Source organism: Herpailurus yagouaroundi, unplaced genomic scaffold (assembly GCF_014898765.1).
Source record: "Herpailurus yagouaroundi ecotype Mexico unplaced genomic scaffold, PumYag 67681, whole genome shotgun sequence".
In the NCBI taxonomy this organism is placed as follows: domain Eukaryota; kingdom Metazoa; phylum Chordata; class Mammalia; order Carnivora; family Felidae; genus Herpailurus; species Herpailurus yagouaroundi.
The window spans coordinates 3,077,740-3,095,770 of NW_024420481.1; the positions used below are offsets into that span (position 1 = coordinate 3,077,740).

General features: G+C 48.2%; 1 protein-coding gene across 1 annotated transcript; it reads left to right on the plus strand.

The window, feature by feature from the left end:
- The first annotated feature begins 1,044 nt into the window (after positions 1–1,044).
- On the plus strand, positions 1,045–17,659 carry IGSF1 (immunoglobulin superfamily member 1). Its single transcript, XM_040468087.1, has 21 exons — positions 1,045–1,243; positions 1,383–1,444; positions 3,809–3,945; positions 4,095–4,121; positions 4,553–4,834; positions 5,194–5,481; positions 7,401–7,685; positions 7,912–8,205; positions 8,668–8,946; positions 9,285–9,405; positions 11,529–11,599; positions 11,694–11,726; positions 12,107–12,397; positions 12,687–12,965; positions 13,552–13,839; positions 14,940–15,227; positions 15,409–15,696; positions 15,892–16,179; positions 16,292–16,570; positions 16,970–17,093; positions 17,236–17,659. Exons 3-21 carry the CDS (start codon positions 3,876–3,878, stop codon positions 17,369–17,371), a joined length of 4,011 nt encoding a protein of 1,336 aa, XP_040324021.1. The 5' UTR covers positions 1,045–1,243; positions 1,383–1,444; positions 3,809–3,875; the 3' UTR covers positions 17,372–17,659.
- Positions 17,660–18,031: the final 372 nt, after the last annotated feature.

Sequence of the window (18,031 nt, forward strand, 5' to 3'; positions counted from 1 at the left end):
CAATCCTACCCAAAACTCTGTGTGATGGTGAGTACAATTATCATCCCCATTTTACAAGGAAGAAAACTGAGTCTTGAAAAGGTTAAATAACCTGCCCCCCAAAACATATGTTTATATTCATATGACCATGCTTTTCCTTGAGGGATAATCTGTAGTTTATAATGGTGTGTGGGAACAGAGGATGCCAGGAAGCTACAACTGCTGTTAGCTGATGCATAAAGAGATGATATTCACTTTGCCTGTTAAAAAGAGCGGTTATTTGGTTTTTACATGGTTTGTTCTTAAATTGCAGTATTTTTTCTCTAGATAATTTGTAATCTTTTATGTTTAATTAGGCTATTTCTTCCCGACAATGAATTGATCTGTGAGTTTCTTGGACGCTGCATTTTAATCCCATCATACACTAGATGTCAGGAGCTGTGGTTAGCATCTTACCCATACATTTGTCATTTCAAAAAGTCTTTTATGACCAACGAAATCTGTGGAAGGTTGTCTACATCATTGAAAGCATGTTACTCTAGGGCATTTGGAGAATGCTTTACAGATTAATAGTAGTAGTGGCGGCAGCAGCTACCATTGATCGAGCACCTACCATGTTCTAGCATGCTGTGCTGGAAGTTTGACTTGCGCTATCCATTCAAAGCCCTGCGCCACCTTAGCTTCTACTGTTTTCTTTTACAGATGGGAAAACTGGGACTCAGACAGTGTAACTCACTTCAGGTCACTCAGCTACTGAACCTGGACTGAAATCCAAACTGCTGTGTCTCCAAAGCCTGGGCTTTTATCCCAAACTGGACTTTGGAGGCTGTCCAACTCACTTAACTCTCTCTGAGCTTCAGTTTCCTCATCTGTAAAACGGAGTGAAGTGACACGTCTTGCAGGGTTGCTATGAAGATTCGAACCAATAGCTGCCCAGGGCCCCGAGGCGCACAGTAAGCATTTAAACCGTGGTGGCGACGTGCACGCATAAGTGGGGCATTAAATGGGCAGAGGAAGATCCGAGATCCCTTTAAAGGCATTGGGGAGCTGGAGAGGAGAGATCTACAGCTTTGGCAGTCCTGAGAGCTGGCCCTCTCCCCTCCAGAATACCGTGACCCAATGAAACTCAGAGCGGCAGGAGAGGGGGCAGGGGCCTGAATTTGGCTCGGGCAACCTGTGCAGCGAGTCTGGAGAGAGGCGGAGAGCTGGAAGGGGCGGAGAAATCCCGGCCATCAGAGGACTGCAGGTATCGGGCAGAGTTGGTGTAGGTGGGCTCCCAGAGCCAGGCTGAAAGAGGGGAGGAGGTTGGAGCAGCCCGGCCGGCGAGCAGGCGGGGGAAGAGAGGGAGGCGGGGCTCGGAGCCCGAGGGGCTGTCCTTAAACAGCTCCTCTCATGCCGGGCAGTTTGCTGCATCTGGAGGAGCTCACTGGAGAATCTCCAACATCGGAGCGGGGCTTCAGCTACCGTAAGTACCTGCAAATGAGCGCATAGCCCAGTGGCTGAAGATTAAATACTGGCCATCAGATCCTAAACAAAAGCCCCCGAAATAGTCTCCCTGCTGTAACTAATTGCCGCAAATCAAACTGCTCCCCAGTCTCTACCCGCTACCCGCTTCATCCCTCCCTTTCTCCGTCCCTCCACGGATCCCAGCCTTGCCTCCCTGAGAATCTCTGGGCACTGTAAATATCTTCCCTTTTCCTTAGTCTTCCCTCCAAACCCTTAGCGAAGCATGTACCCGGCACCCCGCCGAGCCCAACCCCTTTGATTCCTGGAGCCCTCAAAGCTATGCAGGGGGCGAGCCATTAGACATTTCGGGTATGTCACCCTCAAAAGCACTGCGGCGCTGCCTAAGGGTGGGGAAAGTGCTTGGGGTGGAATAGAAGGAGAGGGTAAAAGGGCTAGTCCTTGGAAGTTGGGGGTGGGGGTGGGGGTGGGGTGTGAAAGCCCCCAAATGGGCGTGGCCAATTAACCTAAAGCTGGCAGCTGTTTCCCAAATTCCCTGGGCACAAGAGTCCTCATTTGGGCTGGATCCTTAGTGATTGGGGAGGGGTCAGCCATGCTGAGAAGTCCAGGTTCCTTCATTCTGCTCAAGTCCCCAGGAGGCAAAACCCTGCTTTAGGGGGTCTAAGTGGCCACTGTGGAATCTCAGATGGCATTTCTGGGCAGAATCCCAGGTTGAACCTTTCCCTTGGCAGTAGAACCTGGCTTCCCCAATAAATCTTGGCCCAGAGCCCTGGGGGAACAAAGCAACAGGGTGGCACTCAAGCCTGGGCCTGGGCCTGGCCCTGAGAAGAGCAGGGAAAAGGGGCTCTAGGAACTGAGATGGGATGAGCATCATTAGGGTGCCACATGAGGTTAATACCCCCTTGGGGAAGAAGAAAAATAGCTACCTTTGAATGAAATGTTTACTGTGTGCCTTGTACATATATTATCTCTGATCCAACACAACAAAAATGCTAGGTAGGTGTTTCTCCCCAACTTCACAGATAAAAGAAAAAAGTCCCAAGAGGGTAATTTGAGCATCCTTCTTCAATGTAAAGTGAAAAAGGCGAAAGGAAACTGTCTCCTTGGATCTCTGACTTTCCACCTGTTTCCTACAGCCCAGATGTTTGAAAATGAATCTTCTTGTTTTCCTGCTCCTCCAACCTGCCCGGTGTTAGCCCTGGAGCAGATTAGAGGCTTCATTACTAGGATCTGTTGGGGTGAAGCAAAAGCACCCCTTTTCTGTTCTGGGAGCTGCCTTTACCTCGCTCTACTGAGCTAGGATTACAAGACCAGTGCTCTAACCCCTGAGCTATGGAGCCTGAGCTAGGATTAAACAGCCAGTACCTCAGAGTCTGAATAGAGAGAGTTGGTGGAGGAGAGTTCGCTTGAGTTTGTGTGTGGTGGGGATATACCTTCCCTTGGCAAATGGATACTTTGGGTGTGGTGGGGGAGAAGAGGCAAGAAAGTATAAAGGGTCTATCTTGTGCACATGTGGTCAGTAGTGGGGTTTTTGGAAAATGAAAAGGCCTCGCTGAATTTAAATATTTTTACCATATTCTCTGAAATTCAAACAATTCTCTATATCCTTAGGAGCAATGAACAAAATTGCTTATAAATTATGGGCAGCCAATACATCATTTACGCCTTATATTAATTAGCCCAAGCACCTTGATTCTCCAACACCTACTTAAGATGGGGAGTTTCAAGCTTTGGGGGGCAAGAGATAAGAATGAGCGTAATACTGCGTCTGAAGCAATCTACAGAAGGGAGGGCCTGGATGGTGTGAAATGGGAAAGGTGAGTAAATGTAAGAAAGGGAGAATTTAAATACTGGTTTTAGAGTATTGGCATCGGAGCTAAACATGAATTTTGGCCTTAGTATTTAATCTTTTGACTTTGGGCAAATTAAATATATCTTCTCTAAGCTTCAGTTTCCTTGCCAGAAAAATGGAGATGGCAGGAAAGCCTCCTTTCGTAGGTTGTTGGAGAACTCAGACTATCTATCTATCAATCTATCTATCTAATCTAATCTAATCTAAAAAGATTATTCCCTACCCCTCCCATCTCTATCATCCCATGGGCTCCCTCTGGGCTGGATTAACTTGCCCTCTGGGCCTCTGAGATTCCAGGGATGTACAGACATTTCAACCCATCTGACATCTTAGATGCCAGCAAAGACCTTGGGTGGGAAGAGAAGGGGGTGGGGCAAAGGAGCAGGTGACCTTGTAGTACCTTTCATGCCTCTGAAGGAGTGGAAGGTAGGGCTGTCAAGTGCAGTTTAGTGATTCAAACTCAACTTTGAGGGGCAGGACAAGTCCTCTGAGTAAAAATACTTCTGCTTTTAGATCTCACCACCTGCTGAGGGGCAGAACCGTGCCAGACTTGAAGTGCACATTGAGCACAAGAGGCCCCATGACCCTGGACCGGCCAGGGCAGCGACCCACCATGTTGCGGACATTTACTGTCTTGCTCTTTTGCATTCGTGAGTACAAGGAAGGGGCGAGGGGCAAGTAATCCTGTCACAGGTACCCCTATGAGTGGACACCTTGGGGAGGGAAGAGAGACTTTTGGGGAATGAGAGTTGGTGGGGTCAGTGTGTGGGCCCTCCTTTACCATTCTCTCTCTTTTCAGGGCTGAGTCTGGGTATGACATCGATAGGTAAGTGAGTCCTGCCACCTCAGGTGGCACCACCTCAGGAACCTGCCACTTCCTGGAGGTTCCGAGACATCCGCTGCCTCCATGGCCCCTGGACATAACTGCCTTGAGACCACAAAGATAATTCCCAGATTGAGCTGGTTGGGAATCAGAGCCCCTCACTTCGTGACTTGGTTTCCCACAGAATAATAAAAAGCTTTACCTCAGATGGAAAGGAAGCCAGACTTGTGCTGTGTTCCCCAACTCACTTGAATCCCTTGAACAAATATCCTGGGGTCCCTATCCCATATCCCACAGGAGCAGACACTCTTGTCCCCGAGGGAAGACAAAAAAAGGAATCGGGGTCACAGCTGATTTTAAGGGACATTGTGGGGCATGCTGTGGGAGGGAGAGTGTTGGACCACTCACATCTTTGTGATCTTTGGAAATGACAGTGATGCAGTCACAACCAGAGCTGTGGATAGAGACCAACTACCCTCAGGCCCCTTGGGAGAACATAACACTTTGGTGCAAAAGCCCCTCTCGGATTTCAAGCAAGTTCCTGCTGCTGAAGGATAAGACACAGATGACCTGGATCCGCCCTTCCTCCAAGACCTTCCAAGTTTCATTCCCTTTAGGTGCCCTTACTAAGTACAATGCAGGTCTTTACAGGTGCTGCTACTGGAAGGAGACAGGCTGGTCAGAGCCCAGTAAAGTTTTAGAGTTGGAGGCACCAGGTAAGAAGACAGTGACAGATAGTCAAGAATAAACTCCAGCTCCTGGAATTCAAACTTGCCTTCGCAGAGCATGATTTGTTTAATTAATTCATTTGTTTACCTCAAATGCATGAATGCATACACGCAGGCATTCCACAGTAAGTGCCTACTCTTTATAGGTAATGCAGAATGAGGTTGCAGTCTCTGGAACATTTCTAGAGAGCAAGCTCTCAACATAGGGGAGACCCTAGATGGGAGAGGGAAGGGTGGCAAATAAGGATGGTAAAGGGAAGTCTTCTTTAAGTAACACTCTCCTCTGCTGCTCACTGAGCAGCACTATCCTTGCTCTACCTGAATTCTAGTTCATTCTCTCCTTCTAGGTCAGCTGCCCAAGCCCATCTTCTGGATCCAGGCTGAGACCTCCCCTCTTCCTGGATGTAATGTTAACATACTCTGCCATGGCTGGCTGCAGGATTTGGTGTTCATGCTGTTCAAGGAGGGATATGCAGAGCCCGTGGATTACCAAATCCCAACTGGGACAGTGGCCATATTCTCCATTGCCAACATGACACCTGAGAGCGAAGGGGTTTACATCTGCCGCACTCATATCCAGATGCTCCCCACTCTGTGGTCAGAGCCCAGCAACCCCCTGAAGCTGATTGTGGCAGGTGGGTGCAGCTATGGCTGCTGGGGTCTGATGATTGTTGTCCCAGGGATCATGGCTGGATGAACCAGGCTTTCTGAATTTACATTTCTTAGCCAGGTCCTAGGCCCTGCAAGGCCTCTGAGCTACAGTCATGTGACATTTTACTGAGATGCAAATTAGAATCCCACATTCTACAAGGTGTGTGGGAGCCAATCACTTTGCTAGCTAGTGAGTGAGCCCAACCAAGTGTGCGGCAGCTTCAACTCATCACAGCTTTGTTGTTTTCTATTTATTGAACATGATGCATTCATTCATTCATTTGACTAATATTTATTGAGCACTTGATATGTGCCAGGCACTACCACTGCAGTCTTATAAGCTGGTTTTTAAATTTTAAATGCATTTTTGTTGTATTTGTGATTATTATTTTTAAGTGTGGAAAACAGAATGGATTGTGCAAGTGCTGGTGATAAAAATAAACAAAAATGGTAAAAGGTGATAGTTCGTACTTTAGAAATGGCTTCATAAATGACTTTAGTCCTATATATGTAAATCTGATAAGACAGTCAACCTCTAAACACAGCAGAAGTCTCCCGAAAATGTTCAAATGCCAGACGCACACCCGAGCCCGGATTTGCCCACCCCATGGCCTAGATGCTTTCAGACAGAATTGGCCACATTTGCATCAGTTATTCCATCAATCCCCATCAATAGGCTTGGGGAAAGCCGTGGCGCAACAGAAGGTACCCCGGACTTAGAAGCAGTAATCTTGGTTTCTAGTTCAACCTCTGACACCGCCTCCCTGTGTGATCTTGAGCAAGTCACTTCACCTCTCTGTGCTTCGGTTTCCCCCACTCTAAAATGGGATGACGGTATCTATACAACCTACTGTATGATGCCCCTCTGTGCCTCGGTTTCCTGATTTGCAAAATTGGTATAAGAATAATGCCTACCTCACAGGGTTGTTGTGAGGATGTGCCTAAATATAATATATGTACAGTGCCTGGCATATAAGTTCTCAATAAATGGTAGATGTTAATTTCATTAGTATAGCTTCTTATTGAGGATCAAATAACAAAGACTGTCTGTTTGAACTGTGTGTATGGATGTTTGTTGCACGAATGTCCTTCCAGAGTAGATTCCACTGACATACACTTTGGCAGTTACCTACTCACTGGTATCCCTCACTAGGCCATCAACTCTTTGCTGACAGGGACTGTGTCTACTTGTAAAGCCTTATACCTACATGATGCCTGAATGCTACATCCTAAATGCTCAATAAGCACATTACAGAGCTGATCTTTCCAATAATGGATGGGTGGGTCTACCTGGGATGGCAGTTGGTAAGAAGGAATGGTATGGGAGTAAGGCCCGCCCCTTATTTTGTAGTATCATTCCCTTAGGGGAACAGTACATGGAAAAGAGGGTGTGGCCCCATTAACAGATTTCTTTGGGTTGAAGACTTATTGGCCAATCCCTCCTTATTGGTTTCTTCCTATCTTGTGCTGGAAGTAGGGTCTTATTGGGCTTAATGTGTTCGAAAGCCATTTTTATTCCTGCAGTAGTATTCATGCTCTACAAAGATAGCATCAAAAGTACACTTTAAGAAGTTTGGTTTCTTGGGTGGTTGGAAGAAGTACATTTGGCGTTCCAGGAACCTAAAGATACAGGCAATTACAGATGTAGCTATTCCAAGGAGACACAGCCCTATACATAGTTAGAGCTTGGTGGATCTGATTAAGTCTGGTGAGCGGGGAGGTGCCTAAGTGGACATGCCCTTGATTATCTCCTAGAAGAGGCTGAGATTCAAGGAAAGGAGAGAGAGTAGAGGCTAAACTTCAGCTACCACTCCCTGTCTTTAGAAAAAACTAGGAAAATAAAACTAGAAGATAATAGGGAAGATTCAACCTATTGCTAATTCAGGGTCTCTCCCCTTTCTAGGACTCTATCCCAAACCAACTCTGACAGCATATCCTGGGCCCATTATGGCACCTGGAGAAAGCCTGAGCCTCAGGTGTCAGGGGCCAATCTATGGAATGACATTTGCCCTAATAAGGCTTGAAGACTTGGAGAAATCATTTTACCGCAAGAGGCCAATAAAAAATGAGGCATATTTCTTCTTTCGGGCTTTGAAAATCCATGATGCTGGACATTACCTCTGTTTTTACTATGATGGGTCATACAGGGGTTCACTCCTTAGTGATATCCTGAAAATCTGGGTAACCGGTAAGAGAGGGGAATGCCATTCATCTATGCTAGGGGCTAAGGATATACAACTCACTCTGGGCCTTCTGGAGAACCTGGTCATGCAGCCAGGGCTAACAGTGGGGAAAAGAGCAGAATTTGTATAACTGGGCTTAGGATTTGCCAAGGGTGGACTGGAGGAAGAGAACCCTTAGTGGTGGGAAGCGAGGCAGACTACTAGCCCTTTCTATTTTGGGTCTTGTCCTAGACACTTTCCCCAAGACCTGGCTACTTGCTCAGCCCAGTCCTGTGGTCCAAATGGGTCAGAACGTGAGCCTGTGGTGTCGAGGGCCAGTGGATGGAGTGGGGCTTGCACTCTATAAGAAAGGAGAAGACAAACCACTTCAGCTCTTGGATACTGCCAGCACTGATGACGATGAGTCATTCTTCCTCAACAATGTGACCTACAGTGATGCTGGCGTCTATAGCTGCCTCTATCTCCTCTCCTGGAAGACCTCCATCAGGATGACATCACACAACACCATGGAGCTCGTGGTTGTAGGCAAGTGCTAACAAATGTGTGTTTTTATCACCATTATTGTATTCTAAGAAGGAGCTAGCAGCCCTATACCCTCTTGGATTTATGAGCCAAGGAAAAATACACTAGGAAGGTGGTGTGGAATTTTCTCCAAAAACTTTAGGTATTTTCTCTCCCAGGATTGCTACCCAAGTCCTACCTCTCAGCATGGCCTAGCCCCATTGTGTTCCCTGGAAAAGTTATTTTCCTTCTGGCCAGGGGAAACTCACAGGTGTCAGGTCTTCCTGAGAGAAGGTAGAAACCCAAGAGTCTTTAGAGCACTGAGGAGTGGGCCAAAAGGTTCTGATGCACAAAGTTTGAGACCTCTGATCTAGTGGAAGTGGAAAAGCAGAAAAGATCAAATAGGAAGCTGGGAAACATTTGTTGGGGGAAGGGGTATTGAGTTCAAGGTCACTTATCCTAACTTTGGTTTCTGGATTGGTGCAGATAAGCCCCCCAAACCCTCCCTGTCAGCTTGGCCCAGCACTGTGTTCAAGCTAGGAAAGGCAATCACCCTCCAGTGCCGAGTACCTCATCCAGTACTCGAATTTTCTCTGGAATGGGAGGAAAGAGCAACATTCCAAAAATTCTCGGTGGATGGAGACTTCATCATCAGTAATGCTGAAGGGAAAGGCACAGGGACCTACAGTTGTAGTTATCGCATAGAGGCACACCCCAACATCTGGTCACATCGCAGTGAGCCCCTGAGGCTGATGGGGCCAGCAGGTGAGAGGACAGCTCTTCATGTGTATGCCCCTCCATGGCTTTGGTCATGATAGCCCTGGGATCCCAGAGCAGTGCTCAGAAAGCTATGGAAAGGGGAGTCAGGGGCTTATAAGTTAAGGTCCTTGTGTTTGTGCACTCCTCCCCTGGGGTGGCCTCATAATCATTCAAAGGCAGTGAGCAGGATACTTTCAAAGCTCCCATTCTTTATGAAAAAGAAGGCCACTTCTATTCACCTTCCCTTCACCGTCAGAAACCAGCCCCTGCCACCCCTCCCCTGAATGTTTTCGCCTCCCCCTTTCTCTATCAAGGCCCCTTCTTCTGGTCTTCTCTAACCACAGGCTTTCTCACCTGGAATTACGTTCTGAATGAAGCTATCAGGCTGTCCCTATTCATGCAGCTTGTTGCCTTGCTGTTGGTAGTGCTGTGGATAAGGTGGAAGTGTCGGAGACTCAGAATCAGGTAACTGTCTTGTCCCAGCCTCCTGTTCTTCAATGTAGCTCAGTCCAGGCTCCCCAGAGACTCAGACACAGGGCATGCTCTATTTGATACAAGTCACAGGGTCACACCCTTTGTATGCCCCACCTTCTTCGTGTCAAAGACAAGACTTTCTCATCCCAGCTGTTTCTCTTTCACCTTGCAGAGAGGTCAGCACCCAAGCCAGAGGGTGGAGAAACATATACTTCTCAGAGATGAGAAGTAATCAGAACCTCATCCATTGATTTCCCCCCCAACAGGAGAGTACCCAAATCTCAGCCCCTCAGAGATGATTCATGTCTTCCACATTAACTTAGTCTGAACTTCTTCTCTTGTAAGAAGCCAAGCTGTTCTGTGTCTCCAGGTGTTACCCAACTCCCATCCCAACTTTGCATCATTACTCCTAGCGTTCAAGGGCGAGAGAGCCTTGTGGTCCATCCTAGTTGCCCTAGAAACCAGTATTTCCACTGCTCTGGCCTCCAACCATCTGTGCAGGGCATCCTGAGAGTATAATCTTAACCTAGATGGGCATCTGATGAGGCAGTGGATTGGGCCTGGGCATCAAACTGCTTCCTCTGAAACAAACAGGTTGTCCTGCCATTTCCTATGATCTTTTGGAGTCCTCTTGGCCATCCCCCTCTCTCTCTGATCCCCATGGCCTGTGCTTAAGCTATTCTGCTTAAAAACAAGGAGACAGGGGCGCCTGGGTGGCTCAGTCGGTTAAGCGGCCGACTTCGGCTCAGGTCATGATCTCGCGGTCCGTGAGTTCGAGCCCCGCGTCGGGCTCTGTGCGGGCTCTGTGCTGACAGCTCAGAGCCTCGAGCCTGTTTCGGATTCTGTGTCTCCCTCCCTCTGACCCTCCCCCGCTCATGCTCTGTCTCTCTCTGTCTCAAAAATAAATAAAAAACGTTAAAAAAAATTTTAAAAAAAGATGGAATTTGTTAAAAACAAGGAGACAAATGACAGCTCCCAGCTTCGTGGGGGCTTCAGCCCCTGAATGCCTTATCTAGTCCCCCCCCAACCTCCTAGTTCCTGGCTGTAGCCCCCTCACCATTATCACAGGCCTTTGTGTATTGAATACACAAAGGCTGATGACTATGATTTGTGTCTGTGTTTTCCACTAGGATCTGAAGGACAGAGTGCTTGGGTAATTAGAAGGGAGCCCCCTAAATCTTCTGCAAAAACCACCACCCTTTGAGTTTTCAAAAGGTCTCAGTGGGGGTCCAGTCTTAGTTGTCCTTAGAATCTATCCTGAGTCTTGCATCTGGGGGTAACCTCAAAGCCAGGAGTTAGAAAAAATGTGACTTCAAGTGCCCTACTTCAACTCAGGACCACCGCATCAAAGAATGGGTTCAGAAACAGATTTGAGAAAAAGCAGGTTGAAAAGCATGTTTTCGTGATCAGGAAGTGGGGGCGGTCAGTGTTTTCTAAGTACAAATTGCCAAGTGGATTTTGGCTTAATATCATCTAATTCTACAGGACCCATAACCCAAAGCTGCTGCACATTGCTAGTCATAATCTGGGTGGGGGTAGAGAGATCCCACTCTCTGACAAGCTTAGCTCAGCACTGACAATCTTCCGGTAATTCACCACGGCTGCCTAGGCAACCCTTCCATAACAAAGGCAGGTGAGGCAGGTCGGTCTGAGGACCAATACTGCCATAATAAAAACTGCTTCCAAACTTAAACTTGATGACTGAGAAACACCCAAGATTTTTCCCTCCACCCTCACACTCACCACCCAGAGCTGCTGATCACTCTGAGCTCCAGGGGTTCTGAGGGCTGGGGTTACAAAAGCATTTTCACATCTGACAACTCAGTTCCAGCAACAGCCTAATCAGGGGCCACGGGGCGCTCCCCCCCGCTCCCGGCGGGGGCGGGGGGCGGGGGCGGGGGGCACATGGGTCATGAAAGACCAAGAGGTTTGTAGGTGGTGAGGTCCTCAAAAAGAAAAGTCATCGATGTCAGAAAAGATTATATCCCATTATCCTGCCCAAATCCAATCCCTATTGGGTGGTGAGAAAGCCAATGACATAAATTGCCGCCCCCTTCTCTCCGCCCTCCCCCTAACCCCAGCAGTTCCTCTCGTCTCTTTTCTGGTCTCACTAGAGAAGCCTGGTTGCTGGGGACTGCTCAAGGGGTCACCATGCTCTTCATAGTCACTGTCCTCTTCTGCTGTGGTGAGTACAAGGGGGTGGGGAAGGGGCCTGGGCAGAAGGCCGGGGGAATCCCGTGCGGGAGGGGGCAGAGCCTTGGCAGCAATTTCTTTTGCAGGACTGTGCAATGGGGTATTGACAGAAGAGACTGGTGAGTTTTTCCTGCTCCAGACTGGGACATTCCTTCCTGGAGATCCGAAATAACTACAGAGTGTCAGTGTCAGTGGCCAGGGAGTTGGGAGGGAAAGACAGCCAGGAAGGGGCACTTGCTAAAGCTGCTGGCAAAATTCGGCCTCCAACTCCGCTTTTCTGCCTGCAAAATGCCCCCCTCCCAAGCTTCTGCGCTTTTCTGAGGCTCAGCTGAGACATAAGCTTCCTCTTTCCCCTAGCACCTGCAGAAGGAAGGAAAGAGTTTGGGTTTGAGTTGAAAGGGGAGGTAGGCAATGTGATCTGGGTAGGGGGGTTCAAGGGCAAAGAAGGGGGGAGGGGAGGGAGGAGGGAAGATGGCTTCATTAACTCTGCTGTTTCTAGAAATAATCATACCAACCCCTAAGCCTGAGCTGTGGGCAGAGACCAACTTCCCTCTTGCCCCGTGGAAGAACTTAACCCTCTGGTGCAGAAGCCCTTCTGGCTCAACTAAGGAGTTTGTGTTGCTGAAGGATGGGACCGGGTGGATTGCAACTCGCCCGGCCTCAGAGCAGGTCCGGGCTGCCTTCCCCCTTGGCGCCCTGACCCAGAGCCACACGGGGAGTTACCATTGCCATTCGTGGGAGGAGATGGCTGTGTCAGAGCCCAGTGAGGCTCTGGAGCTGGTGGGCACAGGTAAGAAAAGGCAGAGGCTCCTCCCAGGGTGATCCTCAGTGCCCTGAGACTCCAACACTGTTCCTGAGGGTGGGGGAATAATGCACACTGACCTGGAGCCCAAGGGGCTTGTGCTGCAAGTAGGAGAGGACGGGCCCTGAAATGGGGGAGGGGATTGGGAACAGACTTATAGGAAGAGTCAAAGGCCAGTGCGGGATGGATTTCTTTTTTGCTGACAAAGTGACTCCAAGTGTCCCATCTGTCCACCTCCAAACTTTGGCCTCCTTTTCCACCCCATTTTGTTTCTCAGACATGCTCCCCAAACCTGTCATTTCTGCTTCCCCCCCAATCCGGGGCCAGAAACTGCAAATCCGGTGCAAAGGATGGCTGGCAGGCATGGAGTTTGTTCTGTACAAGGAGGGAGTGCAGGAACCTGTCCAGCAACTTGGTGCGGTTGGGAGAGAAGCCTTCTTTACAATCCAAAGAATGGAGGCTAAAGACCAAGGCAATTATAGCTGCCGTACTCACACTGAAAAGCGCCCCTTCAAGTGGTCTGAGCCCAGTGAGCCCCTGGAGCTTGTCATAAAAGGTAGAGCTGAAAAGGGTGTGTGAGAGAGGAGTGGGGGGAGGCAAAGCTCTGGGTCAGACACTCCTCTCCCCACAGAAACTTTGCTGCTGGTCCTAGGAGCCTGTGTCCAATCTTAGAGCCAGGCAGGCGTGGCGCTGGGAGTGCTAGGGCCTCTGGCTGCGCGATATTAATAGCCATAATCGTTATTAATAGCTGGGGTTTGTGGAGGGTGATTTAAGTTTTCTAATTATTTTCAGATCAATTATCTTATTTAGATATAGAGCAAATATTCCAGGGAGGTGGAACAGGTACCATTCACCCTTCTTGCCCAAATGGGCAAACTGAGCCTCAGGGGACCAGCAGAGCTCTAGTGAAAGTTCACTCTTTTAGCTATCTATCCGAGGAGGTGAGGGGTGGGGGTCAGGAGTCCCCTGTGAGAAGTCCGTCTGCAAAGTGGACTTGCTTTGATTTTTAAATGCACCTACTGGTGAATGAAGTGCTATAGAAAACAAAACAGCTTCCAGAAATCAATGTTTGCTATATTAGCTATCTTTCTTTTTGGTTTCTTAATTTGGTTTTGTGTTGTGTTTTGTCTTTTGCCTTCTAGAAATGTACCCCAAGCCCTTCTTCAAGACATGGGCCAGCCCTGTGGTCACTCCTGGTGCCCGAGTGACTTTCAACTGCTCCACTCCCCACCAGCACATGAGCTTTATTCTTTACAAAGATGGAAGTGAAATAGCATCCAGTGACAGGTCTTGGGCAAGTCCAGGGGCCAGTGCAGCTCACTTTCTGATCATTTCAGTGGGCGCTGGTGATGGAGGGAATTACAGCTGCCGCTATTATGACTTTGCTATCTGGTCTGAGCCCAGCGACCCTGTGGAGCTCGTGGTGACAGGTCAGGAGGGGGGGCATGCAGATGGAGACAGTATTGACCCTGGGACAGTGGGTGGAAGGGCTGTCAGCAGGAGAGGAAAAGCACTCTTTCTTAAAGTCACCAAGATGAAGCATGCGACTCTTGATCTTAGGGTCATGAGTTCAAGCCCCACATTGGGCGTGGAGCCTATTCAAGTACATAAATAAATAAAATAAAAGTCACCAAGAATGTGCTTAGGAAAGTGCCTGGCACATGGTAAGCAGTCCATGGAAGGCAGCTGACTATATTATTATTGATACAGAGAGAAGAGTCAAAGGAGAGGGGAGAAGGGAGAGGCAAGTAATTCACTTCTAGGGAAAGAAGGAAGGCAGTTGCGGGTGTCCAATCCCCAAGGCCAAGCTCATGTTGCTTTATTTCTGAAATCTTTTTGTGGCTTGGCCTAGAGCTTTAGGCTCAATGTTCACTTTTTCTTTAGATGGTCTGTCAGAGATTGGTGGACTGGATGGCCCTCAGAGAAAAGGAAAAGACCTTGAAATGACAGCTGCATATTATGCAGCCATTACAAATGATAGTTTTCAAAGGCTGATTAACGTCATAGGAAACTGTTTACTATATAAAGTTAAGTGAAAAATGTTAACGTACACAACTGTGCATACAGTAGGATCCCAATATGCAAATCGTTACAGCTACAATGATATGGGTACACATAGGAAAAAAATGAAAACGAAATACAGAGAAATGTATAAAGAATGGTTATATCTGAGTGGTAGAATTGTATTTCCTTAGGTTTTCTCTGTATTTTCTTTTTTGTTAAATTTTTTTATTTTGAGAAAGACTGCATGCACATGAGCAGGGTAGGGGCAGAGAGAGAGAATCCCAAACAGGCTCCTCATGGTCAGCACACAGCCCAGTGTGGGAGTCAAACCCATGAACTGTGAGATCATGACCTGAGCTGAAATCAAGAGTCAATCGCTTAATGGACTAAGCCACCCAGGCACCCCTTCAGTATTTTCTAATTTGCTACGATGAACACATACTGTTTCTTACAATAACACTAGAAAAGCAATTTCCAGAATGTGGGGGGATAGGCTTCTCTCATGTTGTGGTCTCTTGAATTTCAGAATACTACCCGCAACCCACTCTCCTGGCGCAGCCAGGTCCTGTGGTGCTTCCTGGAAAGAATGTGACCCTGCGCTGCCAAGGGGCTTTCCCAGGCATGAGGTTTGCCCTCTTGCAGGAAGGAAACCAGGTTCCCTTACAGTTCCAGAGCACCTCAGGGAACTCAGCTGACTTCCTCCTCCATACCGTTGGAGCAGAGGACTCTGGGAACTACAGTTGTGTCTACTACGAGACAACCATGTCAAATAGGGGATCGCATCTCAGCAAGCCCATTATGATCTGGGTGACTGGTAAGAACAGACAAGACAGGAGACTGGGACAGAGACAACTGGAGTAGGGATTAGGGATGGTAGAAGGCTAGGCCAGACCCTAGAGGGGAACCATTGCATCCAGAAGGAGAAAGGTAAAGGGTAAATGCAGCTAGTGATAAGTTTCCATACTCACTACTTTCCATCTTCCATCTCTTCCTAGACACGTTTCCCAAGCCATGGTTGTTTGCTGAGCCCAGTTCTGTGGTTCCTGTGGGGAAGAATGTTACTCTCTGGTGTCAGGGGCCAGTCCATGGAGTAGGGTACATTCTGCACAAAGAAAGAGAAGCCACTTCAGTGCAGCTCTGGGGATCTACCAGTAATGACGGGGCATTCCCCATCACCAATATATCTGGTGCTAGCATAGGGCGTTACAGCTGCTGCTACCACCCTGACTGGACCAGCCCTATCAAGATACAGCCTAGCAACACTCTGGAACTCATAGTCACAGGTAAGGGGAAGGTGCTCTGGAATGGGCATGGGAGCATAGAGAGGAGAGAATGGACCACAAGACACTTCATGGAAATAGTTTTTGAAGAGCTCAAGGAGAGGCAAGCAATAGTCTTCCCTCTTTATTGAACAGACTCCAAGGGTGGCACACTGGAAAGTGGCTTCCTCTCTCTGACCAGTAGTTAATTTTTTCTAGGTTTGCTCCCCAAACCCAGCCTCTTAGCCCAGCCAGGTCTCATTGTAGCCCCTGGAGAAAATATGACTTTTCAATGCCAAGGGGAACTTCCAGACTCAACATTTGTCCTGCTGAAGGAGGGCACTCAAGAGCCTTTGGAGCAACAGAAGCCAAGGGGGTACAGGGCTGACTTCTGGATGCCAGCGGTGAGAGGTGAAGATTCTGGGATCTATAGCTGTGTTTATTATTTGGATTCTGCTCCCTTTGCGGCTTCCAATCACAGTGACTTCCTGGAGATCTGGGTGACTGGTAAGGTCCTAGAGACCTCAGTAATAGTCTAGATTTTATAGTCTAAAGTAGTTAGCCCTAAGCAGGTTCAGAGTCACTTCTAATACTGGTTGGTTGTCCTGTTTGGTTGCAGATAAGCCCCCTAAGCCCTCGCTGTCAGCCTGGCCCAGCACTATGTTCAAGCTAGGGAAGGACATCACCCTTCAGTGCCGAGGACCCCTGCCAGGTGTTGAATTTGTCCTGGAGCATGATGGAGAAGAGGCTCCTCAGCAGTTCTCAGAGGATGGGGACTTCGTCATCAACAATGTAGAAGGAAAAGGCATTGGCAACTATAGCTGCAGCTACCGCCTCCAGGCCTATCCTGATATCTGGTCGGAGCCAAGTGATGCCCTGGAGCTGGTGGGGGCAGCAGGTGAGAGGATAATCCCTCCATCATCTTAGCATGACCCACCTGGGATCCTAGAGACACCAATGGAGACCTGATGGAGACCACCCAAATGTGGAGGTGGGAGGGTTTGGAGTCTGAGACCTCAAGTGTGGCCATCTTTCTCCCAGGGATGGTAGGGAGGTGGGACCTCATAATTCACTCACAGATAGTGAGCAGGATACTTTCAAGGCATCTTCTACCCCCCAAAAGGAGAGCTGCTTCTGCCTCAGCATAAGCACTGACTCTGACCAACCCCTTCACATTCTCAACACGCGGCTTCCAAGTGAATCCTGGAGGAGGCCAGATGACTGGGCAAAAAGAGGTCAGGAGAACAGACATGTGATAACCTCCATGACTTTGGTTTCTGTTCTTTTATCATCACAGGGCCTGCTGCTCAGGAGTGCACTGTGGGGAACATTGTCCGGAGTAGTCTGATTGTGGTGGTAGTTGTAGCCTTGGGGGTGGTGCTAGCCATAGAGTGGAAGAAGTGGCCTCGACTCCGAACCAGGTAAATGCCTCATGTCAACCTCCTTCTATAAACCCAGGGCTGCTGGAGAAATGCTCCTTGAATATCTAAGCCCCATAACACAACCTGTTTTCAGGTTAACAGTTTTGGGTCCTCCCTTAGTCATGTCTTTTTCTCTACACAGGGACTCAGAGACAGATGGAAGAGACCAGACCATAGCCCTTGAAGAGTGTAACCAAGAGGGAGAACCAGGCACCAACACCAGCTCTCCCTCATCAGTCTCTCAGGAAATCTCAGTGGAACTGCCAGTCCCAATATAATAATTTTCTCATTTACAAGAGCTTTCTTCTCTTCTCTTTTATCCTCAGAGACCTGCAGATTCAACTGATTATACTAGGAGTCAACCCCATCTACTGTTCTTGGCCACTAATCACCTGAGCTGGGTCAAGGGGATTCTGGGAGTTGAGAGCTCTTACAGGGTGAGATGTTTCCTGAAGAGAGATTCCCTACTCCTGTAACTCCTCACTGTACTGATTTACTGGTGCATGAAATTCTATTAAAAACATATCTTCTGAATAAATAGAGTATTCACTATTTAACTGAAAAAACTATGGCAGTGGTTTTTCCATGGATCGGTTGTCTACTTACAGCATAGAAATGGTGTATTGGAACTGACCTCCATGGAAGAGTAAGAGAGCATGGGGCTGCTAGCACAAAAGGAGCTTAAGGATGGGGTGGGGAAGGAGGGAAGGCTCCAAAAGAATACTTCCCAATTTGGTTTGAGACATTGTCACTGAGTAGAATGTCCTTTTGTCTTTCCATCTCATTATTGGATGGATGAATGGATGAATGGCGATGTTCCTTCCAAGTTCAGCCGAAGGAGGGCAAACATTGAAAGTATATCCTTTTTACCCTGTTACTTGTAGGTCCATAGTATGCCTGCCTTCAAACATCAGAATTAGCCCTCTGCAGAACTTTGA